Source organism: Rhagoletis zephyria, unplaced genomic scaffold (genome assembly GCF_001687245.7).
Source record: "Rhagoletis zephyria isolate East Lansing unplaced genomic scaffold, Rhagoletis_zephyria_1.1 Rzeph_scaffold_00520, whole genome shotgun sequence".
In the NCBI taxonomy this organism is placed as follows: Eukaryota; Metazoa; Arthropoda; class Insecta; order Diptera; family Tephritidae; genus Rhagoletis; species Rhagoletis zephyria.
The window spans coordinates 212,750-235,515 of NW_016157604.1; the positions used below are offsets into that span (position 1 = coordinate 212,750).

General features: G+C 33.2%; 1 protein-coding gene across 1 annotated transcript in view; it reads right to left on the minus strand.

The window, feature by feature from the left end:
- The window catches only part of ss (aryl hydrocarbon receptor spineless), a gene marked incomplete at its 5' end in the record, with an annotated part of 62,681 nt that overhangs the window by 34,757 nt on the left and 5,158 nt on the right, over nt 1-22,766 (minus strand). The window contains one exon of the mRNA XM_017612275.1: nt 2,534-2,664. Coding sequence (XP_017467764.1) covers nt 2,534-2,664 — 131 coding nt within the window. The remainder of the gene's footprint in view (nt 1-2,533; nt 2,665-22,766) is intronic.

Consider the following 22,766-nt stretch of genomic DNA (forward strand, 5'->3'; position numbering starts at 1 on the left):
GTTGAAGAAAAATGAGGTGCGAAATGCATTGAAAATGCAACACTGGTCAAATACATACATTTGAAGAAATGCATAAGCGAATTTGAGTACAAATGGCTGGGCGGAGGGGTGACTGAGAGCGGGCGTTTGAGTGACAAGCAGGTGGAAAAGTAGGCGATTGCAAGTGGAGATGGAAAATGGTGACGTAGAGCTGCACACACGCATATATTTAAATACACATTTTTTGTTTGTACATAAACATATACATACATATGTATACTACATATATGTACAAATGTGTGTGTATACAGGGCNCATAAACATATACATACATATGTATACTACATATATGTACAAATGTGTGTATACAGGGTATTTTAAGGCAGGTGCATTTCTTTTGTTCTCCTTTTTTCACAAAACCAGTTTTCATGCATTTCGCAGAAAAAACAAAAACAATAAAAACACTCAGCAGTTAAGGGTTGTCAAGCACACTGTGTTAACTGTTTTTGTAATCGCAAATGTTGTTTAGAGAAAATTTTAGTATTTTCAGCCTTCCCCAACTCTTCAACCCATTTTTTTCCAGACCTAAAATCGTGTACGTACTTGACATTGAAATGCAGTTGCATGCAAAAACCTTAACACTTGCAACAAAAAAAAACAACAACAACAACAGCCATATTCATGTGTACACGCGAAAATCTCGCATGAAAGCGCGCGTTTTGCGATCAACAATCGGACGGACAAACGCGTACGTTTGACAAGTGGACAAGCGCGCAGTGTGTCAGCCTTTGCAAAAACCAATGTACGTACATACATATGAATCTATACATATTTTTTACACTTATTTAAGTACATACATATATGTTTGTATGTACATACATTAGGGTGGTCCTTAAAAAAATCAAATTAAGGATTTTTTCCAGTCTCACTCCCTCAATCGGTAGTTCCACGGTCACATATATGTATCACATATAAATTTTAGACTCAAAATATTAAAAATATTTTTTAATATATTTAATACCCAAAATCGATACTGATAAAGTCGAGGATATCACATATAAATTTTGCTCCTGATTGCAGTCGGTTAAGACGTCTTCATAGGGTAATCTGAACCTTGTGCGATACGCCTTAACCGCCTTCAATCGGGACCAAAATTTATAAGTGATATCTTCGACTATAGTAGCATTGTTTAAGGACCACCCTAATGTACATATGCCTATATAAATACTCTTGTATTTGTGTACATTTAGCTACCCCACGTTAGACAAATGCAACTCTGCCATTCGTTTCGTTTTTTTTTTTTTGCTTCATTCAGGCATACTACTACATACATATGTATGTATGTGTGCTTAACGGTTATGCAGGTGCTGAGTACTTGCACTTTGAGTGCTTGCATCGTTGAATTGAAATTGAAAATTGCTCGTGCAATTATTCGCAAACACGCAAGTCCTTTTTAGCCAATTCTATGGGATATTTTTTTGCACATGAATTATGTACTTGGGAAATTGAAATGTTTATAAATTTTTGAAGTGCAAGTACACGGCTGCATATTTGAAATGTTGTGATAGCATATTAAGATATTATATTTATGTGAGTGTGTAAGCGTATATGCGTCAAATTATTTAAATCAGGGATGGGCAGATTTTTGGCTCTTCAAGCAGTCACAGAGACAGCAAGTGCTACACAAGATGTAAGAAATACATTGCAAGTATTAGTAATGGGAGTCGGAGTACAAGAAATTTTAATATGCTCTTCTTCCCCCTTCATGCTGGCTCTTGATGTTACCCCTCATTTAGCACCTAAATGTGCCAAGCCGGCTCCTAAGTGCAAAAGGCTCCTGGGAGCCACTTTACCCATCTCTGATTTAAATCAACAATCTATGCTGTGGGTGCCTTAAATAGGCAGGTTTGTGGGCGTAAGTCTTAATAAATTTTTCACAACTTTCAGTTTTTTGACTCTTCCGAGGGTCAGATGTGATGAAAACAAAAAGCTCAAGTTTTTTGCATAATCTAGCTCTAGCAGCGCTTGTAGTAGTTACACTGCACTTTGACTACACAACGTCAATTGTATTAGTTTCGTATTCCATTTAATCAACCCGATGAATAAACTGAAGTATGTAGATTATTCGTAGGTTTCGTCAAGGCATCCAAAAATATTTTTTCCGATAAAAAAAACCCCAAGAAGCCAAGTCCGACAATAGTTTATTATACACCATTTTAAAGGGCTATATATCCTCTTCTCAGATCATATTCGATCTTTGAAATCGAATCAGAGATAGTCGTTCAAAAACTCATAAATCTACTAAATTGTGTTTTCTGACCTAAATCGAGATGTCGCGACCTCTAAATGACCTTTAAAAAATCTATAAAAATAGGCAATAATATTTCTCATAAAAACGAGTAAAATTAGGGGGTATTGTTTTGAAATTTCCAAAAAAAGAGTTTTCGATGGGCACCCTAATATTCATATGAATATCTGCGCATTTATTTATGATGACCGCAATTCTTTACATAGTTCGTATCTTATTGATATATAGGTATATATCTTCACTCACCTGCAGGAACATATCACCGTCGAGTAGGCCATGCTCAAAGGCGCCCAATTCGCGCGTTCGATAGCCATCGTGTGCGTGTGTGTGTATGTGTGGCAACATGCCATTCTCCTCCTTATCCTTATGCATAACAACTACAACGAAATAATTGATTGATAGAATTGTTGAGATGAGTTAGACGCATGAAATAAAAGCATTTATTTAGTTAATAAGTGATTGAGTCAGCATTCAATAAATAATACGTATAATAAGTAATTCAAAAATTCTTAATATATGGCTTAAATTACTATGTAGACCTTCCCCAGATGTGTAGCTTAAGCTACCAATGACTTTAAAGTCTTCTACGCCCTCCTTTTTGCCGACAGAATGTTCTTTTTTCACCCCTTTTCAGTAACCTAAACTATAAGTTTTTTACCTAAATCATCTTGGGACGCGAACCAGCAAACTAAAAACTCTCCTACGATTTTGTTTGCGGCTTAGACATAAAATCTTCAGCTCAAAGGCGCCTTATTTGTTAAGCCCAAAGCTGGAAACTAGATTATCGGAGAACACTAGCCTGTCGACTGCAGTTTGATTACTCTCGTCGGCGACGGTATCTGGTGTCAATATCGATGGACAAGCAAGGAATGCACTGGTGAATCATTCGGTGATTTTTAACAACATTGACCGACGGCTTTAGACAACGGTTAGAGTACAATGGTGCATCATTGGTATCTGACAACCGTGGCGACAAGGGCGACAAGTGCCAGCTACGCCAGTCTTTCAAGACGAGATCACTGAGTTTCAATACCCGGACCTCCCTCTGCACCCTCTACGTATCTTGAATAATGTGGGTATCAAGCAGCATCACCACTCTTGTGTATTAATTAAGTATATGATATTTGTCATGCCTATAAAAGCACACCGGCCAGTGGACCTCTTCTGCAAAGCGTTCCTTTACCTGACACTAACCACAAATTTTTAGTAGTCGGTAAGGAAGTGCAAATATTAACGAAGTTATGTCGCACGGGAGGCTGCATTCGGATCTAATACAAAAGGTTCCCACGGGGGCAGGAATGCAACATTTCAAAGTCCAAAGCCTTAGCAATAATTCAAACAAATATCTAGCATTCTTGTTTCTCTCCTTACTACATCGGAGGATTGCGTCAGAACCTTCTGATGTGAATTACAGGTAATTTAGTACTCATTTAAAAAGTCTCAATGTAAAGAAGAAAATAATTGGAGAACCTTAATCGTAATTGTCTAAGTACTTATTCAAATCAGCAGCCTGCGTTCCAGTCCTTTCTTGTGTTTGAAGGGAAAGGGTCTGAATAACCTGAAGGCAGATGCGATGCTATTGACCTTTGGTTCCTTCGCAAGAGGGGCTCTATGAATGCTTATAGTTCAGAAAACAATTCCCGAAAAAGCGGCGTGCATCATTCAAAGTATAGCAAGACTAACCTGACAGCTATCTGTGGTATCGAAACACATTCCGTTTTAAGAAATAGCTATAGCTGGCTGTAATGATATTTGAAGCTGTGCAGATAAGATAAAGATAAAATCCGAATATCACTTGTACTCAAAAATTTAACTTGCCAAGAGTAGGCACTAGACCAAATAGAACAACAATTTGAATGTCTAGACCCAGCCTTGTTTCAAAACCTTCACTGGTAAGAAATAAGTAAAGGGGTAGTATTGCGAAAACCTTGCTACGCATCACTCAGAGGCTCTGAAGGTCGTCAATCAAACTGACGATTTAAATGCGAAAAGCTGATGTAACTAACTTTTTTCCGGGCATATGCAAAGGAATATAAAGCTTTTAACGATAGCGTAACAAATTTTACTATGGAAACAAACAAAAGTGGAATAAAGTGGGGGTAACGTACTACGCCCTTCCTAGTGGCTTATAAAAAAGTTTGCCGCACTAACGCAAGTATGTAAGCAAGCAAATGTATGTACATAAGTGTTTCACCCAAAAAAATAAAATAAACGGAAACGCAAATGGAAATTTTATGTTTGTTATAAAAAAAAAGTAAAATTTTTATGGTGCCAATTGTAACAAATATTTTTTAATAATTTATTTCTTACGAAAATACGATTGCCCCAGAGGGTGGGTTGCGAAGCGTTGTTTTTAGTTTTATTAGTTGAGTATTCTTCTTCTTTTTTACCTACATTTTTTCTTTTTGTTTTTGTGTTGCGTTGTAATAAATATTTTCACTGCATTATGACATTTGATTAAATTGTCGCGCCAAATTCTTTTAGCACTGCTGGTAGTACTATAAAAAAATATAAGAAAAAAAAAACACCCACCACAATTTGTAAATTTCTTTTAGGCTAAAATTTATTATAGCTAAAAACTTTTTTGGGCCAAAATAAGTTGAGAATGTTGTGGTAACTGAGTGGCAGGGGATGTGAATATAAAATACATTGCCTGCGACATTTATAATAAATTTGTCACAAAAATTGATTTATATGCCGATCGAGCGATAAAGCAACTAAAAACGAAGAAGTAAAAGTATACTCGGAATAAAAAATACAGTTAGGGTAGGGGTGAAAAAAAAACAAAATGAAATGAAGTTTGGTCACGTTGAAGCTAGTAGTATGAAAAGGCCTGATTAGAGCTTGAAGAGAGTCAAGAGGGTGAAAAAGGCATGTGGGTGCTAAGAAAGAGGTGAGTAGAAATGGAATCCAAATATGAAAGTAGAAAGAACTTGAAGTAAGAAACGAAACAAAACATACATATGTACTGTTGAGAAAAGAAACTCAGAAATTTGGCAAAATTTTATATTTACAAAAAATACTCGTACTACTTACAAATAAATAATATTGATTAAGTGGCCATAAAATGAAGAGTCTTAAAAGGCAGTCAAAAGGGAGCACATTTTTATGGTTATAGAGGCTACTTTCGAAGGAAGCGGAAAAACCTGCCTAAATTTGGTGTTAATTACTGGTGTAGATTCTTAATGGAGGAAAATGGCGAAGTGTTTTTTTTTTTTTAGAGAATAACCGGGTGATTCTAGCGAAAGATATTAAAAAGTCTTTCGTAAGACAAATGAAAGACAGATGGCAAGATAGTTTGGAAGACGTTTATTATTCTAGCTCAAAAGTCTTGGAAGAAAAGCTCTCTCTGTGATGACTTCTTGTATTTATTGAAAACTTTGTCTTCTTACTTTTACTTTTTTTTTTTATGTGTCTTCTTCGAATTTATTGAAGATCCATAATCATATTGTTAAATATAATACTGTCGGCAAGGCGACCACCGTTGCCGCGTAGGTAGAACTGTAAATTGCCATAAAGTAGGCCTCGGGTTCAAGGACAGCTCAGCACAGTATATTTTTTTATTTTCATTTTATATTTTTAGCTTTTTCTATTTTTAGATTTTAGGTAACCTAATAAAAATCGAAAGAATTCCTTCTTGATTTCATTAAAAAGATAATCCCATTTAAAACCAAAAGGCTTTCCTCTTAAGGAAAAATTATAGAGATATCTTCTAACTTTTGTCCTATGTTTTGTGGTGGTTTAGTGCAGCGGAATTTTCTTATTATTTTCTTTTTTAAATAAGTACAGTTTTCAGATTTTTTTATTTTCATAAATGGGGAAATATATATTTTTTAAGTTAATATCATTTTTAGAAACTATTTTAATGTATATATTTTATATTTTAATTTTGGTTTGATTGTTTTTTTTTTTAAGAATATTTTTTTTAATTTCCTTTAAGTTGAAGAACTTATTTTTTCTCATTTTTAAATGTGTTTTTTAGTATTTTAGCTTAATTTTTTTGAATTCTTAGAATCTACTGCGTAAAAAAAGAAAAATATTTTGTTTAAATTTCATTTACTTTTTAAAAATTTCTTTGATTAATTTCGTCTTTTTTATTTGAATTTGTTACTTTAATTTTTAGATTTTGTTGTTTAAAAAATGAAAATGTTTTTTTATTTCATTTAATTTTCAGGATCTTACTAAATTTTTTTAATTGTTTTTTTTTTTAATTGTTTTTTTTTTTATAAAAATATTTTAAGTATAATTTAATTGCCATGTAAGATTATGATTATGGTTATGATTTTGATTTTTATTTTGATTTTGATTATAATTATGATTACTCTTATGATTATGAATATGATCATGTTTACTATAAGGACTGAGATTAATATAACGATTGCGATTAAGATTTCAGATTTTTTTTTTTTTTTTTTGCTGCTGCCGATTTTTCCATTGTGTGTAATTATTTGCTTATGATGTAGGGTATTTCTGCCTTTTTCTTTTCACCACATTTTCTCGTCTCATATTTCAAGTCTTGTTTGCTATAAATTGTAACCGCTTATCACTCAATCACCATAAAGGAAAAATGTCATAATTCTTTGAAGTAATTTAATTTTGTAGGAATGAATATGTATTATATGTTTACGAGTATAAAGTTCTAACATTTTACGCATGAGAGATTGTGAGTAGCAACAACAGCAACAAAGTGTGAGATGCTTATGGGACTAAAAGAAACTCTATCGCATTTTAGTATCCCTGCAGGGAAACCCCGAGCTAGCGAACCAAATTTCTAAACAGTAAGATAGTAACTAGATTCCCACTAGTTCAAAAGCAGCAAGTTTTGGTACTTTTAAAAACCTGCTTTATTTTACTTCTTACAACTACATATCGCTAGTTAAGAGTCAAAGCTTGCTGCTAAGTCCACTTTTTCTAAAAAATAATATTTTTTCGCAGGAAGCAAGAAAAACTTTAAATGAATTCCACCAACACTTTTAAGAGTAGTAACACCCTGATATGTATACGAATAATACAACCATAAAAAGTATGCCCTTTAAAGAGGTTCAAGCGCATTTGTAGTTCTTCAGTAGGTTCTTCGCGCACTTCTACTATTTCTCAAGTTATAAATGGCTTCCAACTGGAGTCCATTACATCTGGCTAATCAACGTTTGTATACAAATTCCTACTTTTATTGCCGCCAAAAATCCTGCTGCAGATTACCCCTTGAATTATGAATTCATCTCACACCCTTCGAAAGCATTATTCAAATAAAATGATTTACACTTGAAATCACAATGAGCTTAGCAACCATGAAGGATTTTCATAAATTCCACACTCCTTGAGCAATAAGTAAAACATATCTTTACATCAATAAAAAAAAAAAAAACCAAATAAAACGCACAAAATTTTTCACGCACCAACCGACGATGCCGACTGGCGAGCTTTTATTTTAATTAGCGAGTGAAAAACTGGCAGTTTGTTTTATTATTGTTGTTGTTCAATGCGGTAAGTTGACTCGCTTTTAGTCGTAGTTGGTTAGCTGATATGGTTAGCGTTTTTCTAATCTCAGGTGTTGTTGGTTTTTATCAAATTAACAAAATGTGCCCAGCGCCAGTAACAGTGGCTGAAGTAAGGTCGCCTATACATGCCTATACATGTTTTTGTAACCAGCATTTTGTTTTTGTTGTTGTAGTTCATTTAAGCAAAAGTGCGATAAAACAAATGGTGGTTATGCCAGGGCGACGCCCACCATAAACATACGTACATACATACATACATACATAGTAGATATGTATGTATGAGCCCTTAACCACAATTAAACTTATGCGTGTGTGGTGCACAGTTCACCGGTGCGTATACGTAATTTCATAATTTTTCAAAAATAATTAAGGGCGCTCATACGCAATGGCTAAGTGATGGGAGTTAAGAATAAAGTGATGGAGTAGCGCATTTATTTATGTAAATAAATATATATGAATATGAATGTGAATACGAATTAGAGATGTCGTTTTTAAATCAATGATCGATTCGATTTCTTGCCGATTTTTTAGTTCCGATTCGATCCGGGAATCGATTCAAAAAATTCGAGAATATTTAAAATTATGACTAATGCCGAATTTCCACTAGGCATTGAAATGACAAAAAATTTATATCATTTAAAAATTTGCCATGTGGAAATGAACTTAATGATTATTTTTGAATGTAATGACACGATTATTTTTTAATGCCCGACTTTGTCATTCGTCATTTTTGCCATTTAATGTCTAGTGGAAATCCAGCATAATACTACGACAAAAACTCCAAAAATTAACACCTTAATTACTCTTTTTATATATTTTTTTTTTAAAGGGTAATTAGGAGGAGACTACATACGAGTCAGCGAAAATAAATAAAAAAAAACTAAAATCGTCCACATTGCAAAAAAAATATACATGGACGTAAGCTTCATTAAACTTCTTAAAATAATGGCTAATTTTGAAGAAAATCGTAATTTTTTTCATTTGTGTTACAAAAAAACTAAATGTCGAAAAAATTTAACAATTTTCATACATAGGACTAACACTGAGTTTTCACTAGGCATTAAATGAAAAAATTCTAATTACTCTGTTGGGCATTAAACAGTACCGGTTTCATTGTATTTGTTGCCGCACGGCATTTTTAAAATGGCACAAAATTTCTGCCATTTCATTGCTTGGCAGAAATTCGGTTATAGAAAAACCTTAGGACCAATGTATGTATGAACGTTTTAAAAATTACTTATGTACAGTAAAAGTTTCGTCAGATCGCTGTGTTTTGTTTCATCATAAAAATTAAGTAAAATATGTTATTTGACAAAATATATGAATCGATCTTGGGAGACCGATTTATTTTTTGACGATTTTTTCCTGCATCGATTATATTTCTTTCGATTCGAAACGATTCAAAAATCGATTTTTTAAATCGATCTGGCATCTCTAATACGAATAATAATATGACTATTAATATGAATATGAACATGAATATGAATATGAATATGAATATGAATGTGAATATGAATATGAATATTAATGTAAAAGTGAATGTGAATGTGAATGTGAATGTGAATGTGAATATGAATAAGAATATGAATACGGATATGAATATGAATGCGAATACGAATATGAATATCGAATATGAATATGAATACGAATACGAATACGAATAAGAGTTCGAACAAGAATTATCTCTTTGAGTTCAGGGACAGATGAGCTTACCTGGGAAAATAACCGATGCACTTTAATTTAACTTTTTACCGACTTCAGAAAAGGAGGAGAGTTATCAATTCTTCAGAATATCTTTTTTTGTTGGAACATGTTGGTTAGCGGATAACTTTGGACAACGTGTACTGTTTTCGAATTGTTTGTTAAAAAAATTAACGATACTCATAAATTTGTATACGAGCATTGAAGTCGGTCGTATTTTTTGCTTAAAAGCTACCTGTTTTCTATAATTCTTTTTTATTATAAGTTTTTTGAATTTGTTGAGAATATTGTCTACCTATTTTCATATCAAAACTAAGTTCAAATGGTTGTATTGATCAGTGTCGGTTTTGTGGCCTTCGTATTGGGCTCCCATATCGAGTTTTTTCGAGATGTCCGCAGATTCGATTTTTATAAATCGAAATGATAATGTAATATTAGCTTTATGATTTTTTATAGTTTCTTTTAAGATTTTTCAATTTTTTTTATAAGAAGACTGCTTTCTAGAGAAAAGCCCATAGCTTTAGCTCTGTGTACGAAGCAACAATAATGCTTGTTATAACTTGTCTGCCCTCAGAAGTGGACTCACCGCTGTTTCAGTAGCTTCAGCTTTTGCCGGTGTGGCCACACTATCGCTGTCATGTGATTACTCATAATCTAATTAGCATTAAAGCATATTTATTTTCCAAAAAAATCTCAAAAAATAACATTTTTTTGTATGCATTTATTTTAACCCACTTTTCATGCTGCTAAATCTCCTGTTTTAATTACATACATACATATATAACTTTTTTGCTTTCTTTTAATTGCATACACTTCCATTCACTTTTAGTGGCTAGGCGCAGTGCCCGTTTGTTTTTTTTTTCTACTTAATTTTTTACGTGTTCACGTGCACAAACTCATTAAAATAATTTTTATTTAAGTGCACCGGACAATGAATTTAATTTCATAAAAATACTAACATTAGCCTAGGTCTATTCAGTAAATGAAATCTGAAAAAGGAGGTGCAGAAAAAGTGCGTAATTCTCGCTAAGCTTTTGGTTATACTCAGAGATTTACAGAAAGCCTTTGTATTTCAATGTCATATACAGAGGCATGCATGTAAGTATAACACATACATATAGCTTAGTACAGGAATTCAAAGAGGAGTATCCAAAAGTATCTCTTAGCAAAACAACAACGAGTGTTGGCTTATCGGGAGACATCTAATGGTTGGTATTTATAGTTTTGAAGTAGTTAAGGAGATGGGATAAAGTAAAGTTCATTTTCGAAAAGCAAGACTCTCTTTCTACAAATCTCTTGCCGTTCTTTTATGTGGCGCGATAAGAAGGTTCAAGGGATCAAGATATAAGACCCTATTTATGTTGGCCACAATGAGTCCAAATTGTGAAAATACATTGAGTGCAATGGCTTAGACATTTTGATCGTGCGTTCTTTGGGCATTCATGGTCAGTAAACTAAGGCTAGGGCGACCACGAACACAGTGGGTGAACCAAGTGCGGAAGGACCTGCCTACGCTTGGTCTAAATGACTGGCGAAACTCTCGTCGCAAAACGGACAAAGGGCTGTATTTCAATTACGTCGAAGTAAGAATATACATACATACATACATACATATGCACGTATTTATGGCTCAAGGATACATTTCCTTTAGTCATGACACTTTAAACTCGGCTTGCACTCCTGAAAGACAATTTTTCACACAAATAAAAAAATAAGTTCCGTGTTTGAGCTATGCTCAATTGTATCACAAAAATAAAATTTTCAAAATGATTAATTCTATTAGATGTCTCTATTATCTTTATGCGAAAATAGGCATTTATTATAAACTCCCTTTAATTTGTGTCACTTTTATACAATTCAAGTTCGTCATTTAGTTAGACGAATAACAACATTTTAAATGCAATTGCGTGTGGAAATAAATTATTGAAGAAACTATTTTGTAAATGCTATCATCCGGCGTGTATTTACTCGAAACAATAAAGCAGCCACTAGAATTACAATAAAAACAGCAACATTATTTGTGCGACTAATGAAGTGAACATACACATCTATAATGGTCAGTTACACACCTACTTGCAAACAACTACTACTAATGAGAGGTAGGTTAGTCTAAGTTGCGGTCAAAGGTTAAATTGCGGTGAAAACAAAATATTTTGCACTTAATTGCGAAACTCATCAATTAAATGGATTTCGATTGAAAAGTTATTACAGTCAATTATGACGTCTTCATATAGTTAAATGCATTCGTGAGTGCAGGAAAGAGTGAGTGAATGAGTGACATGAAATGAGCAGAGCAGGAGTGGAGTGAGTTTGGGTGGAAGGAAGGCGATGTTATTTGAAAAAGTCGATTTTCTCGCGTGTTGCTCGGAGGCAAAGAGCTCAATTAGAGAATGTTTAACAATAAAATAAATTAATTAAATTTCATTAAGTAATATTTGAATGGTGAATGACATTTAATAAAATTTGTGCATAAAAAATGCTTTAAAACTTCACTAATTGGCTTTAAATAGTTATGCATGTATGTGGTTGGCAAAGTTCTCTAAACGTTTTCTGACGCTCTTTAAACTTTACTGCTGTCTTCTTATCCAGGTCTAACATTTTCTATGTTTAGACATAAAAATCTAACAGAGCTGCGATAAATTTGTATGTTGGTTTTGTTGTTGTCGCTGCATCGCCTGTTTACTGTAGAGAACATAATAAATACTAGTATCGTATCTCTGCAAAGGGTGTTCATTACATATTTATGAGGGTGGAATTTTGTGTTGCAGCTTACATAAGTATATAGTAGAATACCAAAAAACAAAATCCAGGGAAAACTAAGCGAAAAAAAAAATTGAATTTGTGAAGCTTCTATTTTGCAATAAATAAAGCAGTACATACATACATATGCATGTGTGTAGGTGTGTGTTCATTAGGGCGGGTCATTTAATTTGGACTATACGCGTATAACGCTCGAGGATTCAGCGTGAAATCAATTAGGATTTTCCCAAATTGCGAAAATGGGTTTGCTCAGCATTTCGATGTACGGGGAATGGATTCTAGACCCATGGTTTCTTCGGAAAAATTGGTTAGAAACACACGTAGAATCAGTCGAAAAAAATCTTCCATGCAAATTGACCCGCCCTAATGTACACATGTATACCAAAAGAGAACTACAGCGCAACGATTGAAATGAATTCGCTGGCGTATAGAGAAATTTTCAGCAACTGGCGTTGTTTTCGCTGCAGCACCAAAACTGCGCAAGTCAGGGTCAACAGAAAATACAAACACAACGACTGAATGTACAAGAAGAAACGATAAATAAATAAAAACAGAAAAAACTAAGAATAAAAAACAGCCAAAAATCCAACGACGAAAGCATTAAATTCAACGGATCTGCGTCAAAAGAGTGGAGAGGAAAAAAATTTAAAAAAAATTATTTCACAATTACAGAAAATAAATTCTATCGCGTGCCAACTTTGTATTTTAATGGAATAAGCAAAATTTTAGTTATGCATTTTGAGAAAAAAGGGTTGATATTAGTTTTAATTATTAAGACATTTATTAAATTAAAGTCAAGATTTAAATATAAGCCTGGGCTTAAAAAATATTAAAAAAGTAAAGTACCGAAAAATTCCCGAAAACTTATGAAAAAACCCGACAAATTTTGGAAAAATGCCAAAAAATTTCGAAAGATCGAGACGAATCCGGAATATTCTAGAAAAAATCCCAAAAAGTCCCGATAAATTCACAGCGCTCACGATGAATCTAAAAAATAAGACACTAAGAGGCCCAAAAAGTCGAAACAAAAAAAATCCCGAAAAAATTTATATAATTGAAATTTGAAAAAGCCACGAAAACTCCCGAAAAATTAAGCACGAAGAAACTCGAAAAGCTTAAAAAATCCTTGAAGAATTTTGAAACTTTCCGATAAAAATACAGCGAAAAATAAAATTCGAGGAAAGTCTTCAAGTCTTCTGGAAGGCAGCTGAAAAAATCTTGAAAGCCCTGAAAAAAATACCGCAAAAAATTCCTAAAGTCGCGAAAAAATTCGTAAACAGTACCGAAAATCTCAAAGCAATTGCCAATGTCTCGAATAAAAACTTGAAAATTCAAATAACATTTAAGCCAACCATAAACCACAACCTTAAACGTGACCTCGAAAAAACGAAGAACCCAAAACAAGCTTCCTGGAAAAGCCCATAACACCTACAGAGACCATGAAAAATCCCCAAAAATATAAAGCGTTTAAACCTTAACAGTCTTAAAGAAACATAGCCGGTGGCGATGAAATCACCAAAAAATCTTGGAAAGCCTTAAAACATTCCCAAAAAATAAAACGCGAAATTATTCCGAAAATACTCGAAAAAAATCAAAGCCGTTCCGAAAATTTCGGGAAAATTTATGAATATCTCGAAAAAAAACTTGAAAAATGCCAAACAATTTCTGCAACTATGGAATGGAAAGATATTGACTTGTGTTGAACGGAGATTACATTTGAACAGATGGCTCTAAAATGGCCAGGGAGATGGGGCGGTAAATTTTTCAAACCCCCTTAAAGCAAATAGACCTAACTTACTTCACAGTTCCTTAACTTTCCAGGCTTGAAGTTTTTGCTATTCATGAGGCAAAATTAATATATTTATTTATATAGAACGGCCGAGACATGGGCGTAGCTAGGTAGGGGTGCTATCGAAATAACTGTCGTCCAAATACTATGTTGCCCGTTTATAAATTAGGCGAACATTAAAGTACATTTTATATTACCTAAATATATACTATTCATTCTAAATGTAATAGGTAAGTTCTCCTATTATTTCTTTCTTTGCCTTTCATTCTACACTTTTCTTTCCTCTCTCTTTTCTCATTCAACAACAACCCCAAGCATTTTCATTCAGCCCCAGGTGGGCAATTTTACTATTTCTCACTCCCGAAATAACGTTTAACGCCATTCACCCACCCACTGGGCGTTTGTTATCCGTCTGAAGGTGGTTAAGGCGATAGACAAATTGCCATTTTGTTGCTGCTTACGAACCACGCTACATAATACATACATACGTTTTTTTGCCTATTTTTCTAATAGTTGTTGTTGTTGCGGGATTATGTGGTAGAAGTTTTTCAAACTTCACAAATACGTACATAAAAGAATTTACGATTATATATATTTATTTTTAAGTATTTACACATGTACATATGTAAGTAAACTACTTATCTATTGTAAATATATATTGCAATTTGTAGTTAGCTGATTTTGTTGCTCTTTATTTCGGATATCCTTTACATATGTATATATGTACCTCTTTCGTTTTAAAGCCAAAACTTTCAAGATTTTCTTTCATGCTACAATCGCTCCACTTTCCGTAACGAACTCGAGCTCAGAACGATATTTTTACACGCTTCGAAGAAAGAGCCGTTACATTATTGATGACTACTCTTCGAATCCTAACCTTACTAATATTATAAATCCGAAAGTGAGTTTGTTTATTTGTTACGCTTTAACTACTCAACCGATTCCCATTAAATTTTGTGCACTGATGTCATTTAGTCCAACTTAAAATATGGAATAGATTTAATCTCGATTATATGAGGGGGCGTGGCACCTCCCATAAAACGAAATTTTCATACCGCATATCATATTTCAGAAAATATGTTTGATGGAGTACAGGAACTTGGTTTTATATGTATATAAAATCAATTCCATACACATGGAGGAGGGCTGCCACCTGTTTAAAAAAAATTAAATTCGACTTGAACTAAAGGAATTATTTATTTGAAAATTATATTAAAGAATGGATGGCAAGAGGTTTAAAAAAATTGTAGTTTGAAAGTATTTTGCAAAGGGTTGCCACCTGTTCGAAAAGCCAAATTAAAGATTAAATTTTGCCGTTACGATAAAACTGTTTCGTGGTCTATTTATTAAGTTATTCCTTAGTAATAACGGTATTGCATACATACATACTTATGTAAATACAAATGTATATATATATACTCTTATGGAATTCTGTCCAAACGAATGCGTAACAATATTCCGGAAGCGAATTCTCTCTTTTAATATATAAAACACACCATTAGCAGATACATACATAAAAAGTCTTTGTGTGCCCTCAGAAGAACAGTGATGACAAAAAAGAAGGAAGAACAAAATGGCTGTTAGAAGGAAATCTGTTGCAAGACGGAAAATAAATTATCGCAAGCGTTTATGCAGTAAGAAGGGTTGCAAAATTGTAGTGTAAGGCGTAAAATGGGGATGAGTTATCGGGCGCGTCGATTTTTCTTTTCTGAACAGAGAGCGAGAGAAAAATACAGGAAAACAAAAACAACAAGATGAGGAACGAAGCTCGAACACAAATCACCGCTGCAGCAAAAATAAAATTAGATATAGAATCAGGCAAAATGGCTGTCATTTGGAGGCAAGTGTGAATCTTATCTACGGTAAATGAGGAAGGCGCAGAGAGAAAAGTTAAGATAAAGTTAATACATATATATTATAAAAGTATGAAATACCTTTACTTCAATTCAGTTCAATAAAATTTAACTAAGTTAGATAAAATTAAGTGAAGTTAAGTTGAATTAATTTAAAATAAATTAAATTCAATTCAGTTATGTCACATTAAATTAAATTTGATTCAAATAAATAAAATTAGGTTAAATTAAACTAAATTTAATTAAATAAGATGAACTTTAAGAAAAATTAAAATAAAATAAAATTAATTAAAATTAATTAGCTATATTAAATTATATTGAATTAAATTAAATTTTATTAAATTTTATTGAATTAACTTAAATTAAATAATATGAAACTTAATTAAATTAAATTTGATCAATTTAAATTAAACAAATTGAATCAAATTATAGTAAATTAGATTGAATTAAATTAAAATAAAATGAAGTTAAATTAAATTAAATCACGTTAAATTAAATTAAATAACATTAAATTAAATTTACCTAATTAAATTGAAAAAAATAAATAAATTAAGTTAAACTCAATTTAACTAAAGTAAATTAAATTATTTAAAATATGTTATGGCCTTATAACAATTATATTTTCATTAAAAAATGGCCTCAAGCTCAATAAAAATTGTTGATTATTTGAAATAAATTAAACTACTAAATTAAAATTAGTTACATTAAATTGAATTTAATAAAACTAATTTAAAATTGATTAAGGTAAAATTGATAAAAGTAAATTAAGTTATCTAAATTAAATTAAACAAAACTAAATTTAATTAAACTAACTAAAATTATACTAAATCAAATTGAATTCAATTCAATTAAATTAGATTAAAATACATTAAATGCTATCAAATTAAATTAAGTTATATTGAGTAAAATAAAAAATAAATATTAAATTAAATTTTATAATAAAAAAAAATCGTTTTTCCAGGGAAACTCCTATTTTTTGACTGTCTATGTCAAATTTAATTGAATTATATTGCAACAAATAAAAAAATACCTAATTAATTTTTATATTTAAGACAAAAAAATCGATTTTTTCCAGGGAAACTCCTATTTTTGATTATCAATGTTAGGTAGGCATTCAAAAAGACATAATTGATCCGATTTCACTGTCACAATTGTTGTTATTTTACGCCCACCCAGATATGTACATTTGCCATAATTATTGTAATTTTCTTACGACATTCTCTTACTATTGCCTCTTCGCGCTTGTTGTTGTTGCATATGCGGCAACTTGCATGCCACTTATCATTATCGCCATTATTATTGGCAATTGTTGCTGAGACTCGACCGTTTTTGACCCTGCATTGTTGCTATTGTTATACAAATGTAAGCTAGTATTATTTTTGTTGTTGCAGCACTGTTGCATTGCAGCATTATTGCATAGTACGTCATACGTAAGTCACGCAAGACACGCGCTATAGCGTGACCCAAACAAAACAGCCGCCATCGTTAAAGCCTTCTACCTCAGCGCCCTACCTCCAAAGCTCGGCGACTATATACATATGTACATATGCATATGTAGATGAGGAGCAACAAATTGCATACATGCAAGTGCATAAACATAAACAGCTGACAAGCGTTTGAGCACTTGGGGATCGCATGCGGTTGAGGGGTGACGAGGGAGGTAAAATGGAAAGTGATAAGAGTTCGACCAACTGACATGCATTTAGGCCGCTGCGGCAGCCCTAACCTATAAATATGTGGAGTACACAAAGAAAATACAAAAACAAGACGACCGACCGTCATTGAGTGGAGCAACGGTAAGCGGCACGTCGCCTGTTGGCGGCTAATTTAACTAACGCACGAAAGCTTGAGCGGTTTTGCGAAAAATTGTTCCATGTCTATAGGTTATAAGTACAAATGTAGCGATGTGCATGTGCTAGAGGGTGAGTGTGTCTGATAGGACCGCAACATAAATACCAATAATGGCAAATGATTGCCCGCGAAAAGTGAAAAACATTGCCACACGAAAACAACTAAAAACACGCAGACGTTCGTGAAGTCGTTTAGAACTCAGAACCTTTTAATTTGCCACCAACTCACGCCTTGGCTCCTGCTGCGTCTACACAATAAGCAACAACCGCAATGTCGATCGGCAACTAAATTTAGGCGCAACGGACCACAAACGACCTTGACGTGATTTCGCAGAAAAAAAAAAACAAGCTAAAATGTAACAACAATAATTTAGAGCCTATGCAAATTTCTGATTTGAGCTTCTTAGTTGTTTCTCAGGCACATCATTACGTCAGTTAAAGTAGAAAAAGTTAGCCAATGGATCAATGTTTTTTTTTTTTATGGTAAAATATGGTGAAAAAAAGAAGGAGAAAAGTAAATTTAATAATGACACTGTTTTTGCATCAGTGCATAAACTCATTGATTTATTACATTCTTGCAACATTATGTTGCATACCGATGTTTGAGCCACACATTCATCTTGCAGGCGAATTGTCCATAAAACATAAACATAAAAAGTAAGCAAGCAAACAAAAAATAAAATTAAAGCCGTTAGTTGTCTGCAAAGCCAGCAAAATATGCTGTGGGAATAAATTCTGCTGGCACAAAATTAAAACATAACATGAAGTCAGATGTCTCCTCTTTCTCCCCTCTCTCTCAATAATTGTTCTTCTTTTCGTACATTTCTTCTTCTCCGCCTTTTGCTTTTGCGCTATTTTCTTTTAGTTTCGCGCTTAATTATTTAATTTACTAAGGTAATTACTTTATTTAGATTTAGTTTTAATGACCAAACAGCAAAAGCGATAACAAAATGGCGCACAGCACAGGCAATGCCTGTCTGCTAACTTGGCAGCACTGGTTTGTGTGACAAAGCGATGGAGCGGAAATTACTTCCGCGAAGTTATTATTTCGGATTGCCTCTTTGCTTGCCATTTATCAGCAGACGCGCAAAGCTCGATTTAAAGCTTTTCTATTCTAAATATGTATGTATGCACATGAGTATTAAAATTTTACGACAAAAGAAACTAAAATTGTTTCAGGTTTACACGAAAACCCGTTGTCACAAAGTCTGATCAACTTCATAATTTCAACTAATATAAATACTTATTAGGATGGGTCAAATTGTTCGGAAGAAAGTTTTCCGCCAAATTGCATGGTATTTTCCGTTTCCATAGACAATTCGAAGAGAAAATGTAGAAGAAGCTATAAGTCGGAAATAAGCTTCTAGCCTCCGTTTTTTAAATAAAAATTTACTTGTTCACAAAACTTTACTTATTCGTTCTATGCCAGTTTTACAAAGTGTTCGTGAGCCTGGTGAAATTACTAGCAGAAAACTATTCTCCAGAAATCCTAGTAACTCCGTATAAAGGTAACGTTAAGTTAGACTTCAATTCTAGTTAAGTGTTCACTCGGAGACCGCACTTATAAATCAACAAAATCGATTTTTTTACCTAAATCGACAGGTCCTCTAATTTACTTTTAAAAATTCATAAAAATAGGCAATAATGTTTCTCATAAAAGCGAATAAAATTATTGGGTAGGGTCTTGAAATTTCCAAAAAAAAAAGGCAATTCGATATACACCCTAGTGTACATGTACATACTTTTGCACCTATATTAACTAACCTATGCCCCAATAGTAAAAAAAAAGATGTTACCCCTTCCGGAAATTCCTTTCACTATTTTAGATTTCTTAATGACACATCTTTGTGCACATGATGGTCAGTGTCACACATTACTGCAATATTGCTATTTTACAAGTCACTAAAAAGCCACTTATTTATGTAAGTATGCTATTACTCATCAACGTATTTTCTTCAGAAAGGTTTCGTGGGTGTATTCCTAATAATGTTATTATAATTGAGGAAACACCACACCGTTTCGTCAAGCTACTTATGTATGCAGAAAGTAGCGACTGGCATCTCTTAGCCTAACTTTCAACGAGAAGAGTTAACTCACTATAACCAATTAACTGTTGATTTTCGGTACAAAAATATAAAGTTAACTGCCGACCGAGCACTCTGACAATGGCTCTTAGTGATTTTGTGTGAAAACTGAAAAAATGTTGTGTCAAAAATTTAGTTTAATTGCAAACTAATTGAAATGAGTTTCGGAATGAACAACTGCCTATAATATTTAGTGGCGCTGATATACTCATGCTTGATTCATTTATTTCAGCTACTTTATCATCTAGTGATTTATATGTAAGTCTCTCCATAGTAGACTGCCTCTAACGAACTTCCAAATTTTCTTTTGACGGGGTTTCATGAAGTAAGGGTCAAAACGACCTTTTCAGGCGCGAGTTAATGGGTTAAAATGATCTACATGTCTTAACCTTTAAATTCGCTCAGACATTTATTTTAGCCATTTTTATTCACATTTTCGAAAACTAGTAAGCCATAAAATAAAAAAAACGAGCTAACTTTTGCAAATCCATCGAGGGTTTCACAACTGAATGGGTATACTACTTTCAGAAAGTGTTAACAAAGGCTGGGTTGGTTTCGGCTGTCGCGTGGTGTTATTGAAATATCGTATAGTTTCCTTTTTTTAAATATCTACTGTACCTACTATGATTAGAGGATGTGGTTGTTAACCGGTTTGAAAATTTTCAAACACTTTTCTTAGTGTACATAAATATGTGTACTAAGTTTTAAAGTAATAAAAAATAATACAGATATGAAGAGTTTTATAAAGTGAAATTTTCATTAAAATTTTGGATTTATAAAGCAGTTAAAGTCTTCTTTATTAAAAAAAAAAAACCGATTTCATTTCATAATAAAAAATGGTTGGAATCACTACGATTTCCTTAAAATTGGTAACCGGTACTATAACCTGGATTTTCCGGAATGGGTAACCGGCACAAAAACCCATTTCATTTTTGAAACCACCGTGAAGTAATTTTTGTGGGAGTAAAGTTTCCACAAATTACGAACAGTTTTTAACCGACTTCAAAAAAGGTTATTAATTCTTCGGAATATTTTTTTACGTATATTACCGATTAACTTTGGAAGGAAAGGTGGTACCTCATAGGTGGTCCCATACTAATTTGGTTTAGATCCGGTCATTGAGTCGTTAAAAAGTAAACGGTACTCTTAAATTTTTATAAGCGAATTGTAGTCGGTTTTAATTATTTAATAAAAAACTCTTCCTATTAGGCTAGTTCTTCGAAATATTTTTCTCAACAGCGCCTACCTTTTTTTATACTGCGCGTAATTTATTTACCCTGCTATTACTTCGTCGCTGCTCAGACGTGTTAAACAATTTAAAAGCAAAAGTTGTAGGCAAAACATTGAAATATTTATGGGATTTGCTATGCAGCGCAGCGAAAGTCATTGCCCTCGGTGAATTAGAGAGCAGTAATACATAGGGCACACTTGCAAATAAACGGTATAAATATTACATACGTGGATGCGAGCTTAGTCCATTTGAGTCGCCTAACAGCCAGTAAGGGAGTCCTTGTCCACTTTAATATTTATACAAACATACAGACATATGAACAAATGTGCATATACATACATACATATGAGTCAGTCATTCCACTAACCAAACCAACCATTCTAAACCATCGACTGGCTAATCAAGCAGCTGGCCAACAAAACAAAGCGGCTATCTGCTCTATAACCCCCAACGCGGCAGACAATAGTCGCATTAAAATTTGTAGCTGCTGAACATTTTGCGCGCTACGTTTACCTTTTAATTCACATTTTACCAAGCAAATGCGAGTATGAGTAGGTGTACAAATAAATATGTATGTATGCAGATAGGAATATAAAAACAATACCGAAAACAACTTTTTCAGTGCCAACCACCGCAGCAGCGTCAAGCCAAGTCCATAAGGATCTCTAGAGAAAACATATGTTTTGCATAAGCGTTTTGTTTTTCACATATCTACTTACAAACATACATATGTATCTACTTACATACATATGTGTGTATGTACATATTTAGGTACCACGTTTAATCAACTCTGTGCTTGACTTGCCATTATTGTCATTGTTCTGGCTTAGCATTTCGTTGATTTACTACACTTCTATTACAAACGCATTTTTTTTTTACTTTTCTCCAAACTTCTATATTTGTGTGTGTGCCACCTTTGTAAGGATAACTGTACTAGCAACGCGCACCCTTTTAATATTCTCGCATTTGCTATCCGTTTAATGTCCCACCATGTATATGTAGCTTCTACCTTTTCGCTTTCGAATTATGTTAATCCATGAACTTTTTCCACGTGTGTGAAAGTCCATGAAATTACTTTTAAATATTTAATTTATTTAAGTTTTTTGTTGGCTACGATTTAGTGAGTCACGGTTGTTGACTTGTGTATAATTAAACTAATTTCGACTTTCGAAACAGACGGCAACCCTCTTCAAAATTAGTTTCGAATTAAAATCTCTTTAAATAGCTTTCGTCTGACATTGTTATAAATATTTCAAGTTTCTTATGAATTAAGTTGAATTTTATTTTTTAAATTCGTGACAACCCTCCTAAATATAGTTCAAATAAAAGGATTTCAAACCCGTTTCCATTGAAAAGCATGTTTTGATAATTCATTTAACTTATTGAATAATTCGAATTCAACCTCTGATGGTGGCAACCCTTAAACCTATCAAAAATATTCTAAATTTTTAAACTGAATATTTCTTAAAATTCTTTCATCTGACACCGATTTTTAATATTTCGTATAACTTGCCTCGGCAGGCAATGGCAGACCTCCGAGTGTATTTCTGCCATGAAAAACAGCTTCTCATAAAAATACAATCGCCGTTCGGAGTCGGCGTAAAACTGTAGGGGTCCCTCCGCTTTGTGTGACAATATCAAGGCGCACGCCACAAGTGGGAGGAGAAGCTCGGCCAAACACTAACATATGTATTATTATTATAACTTGGGTGT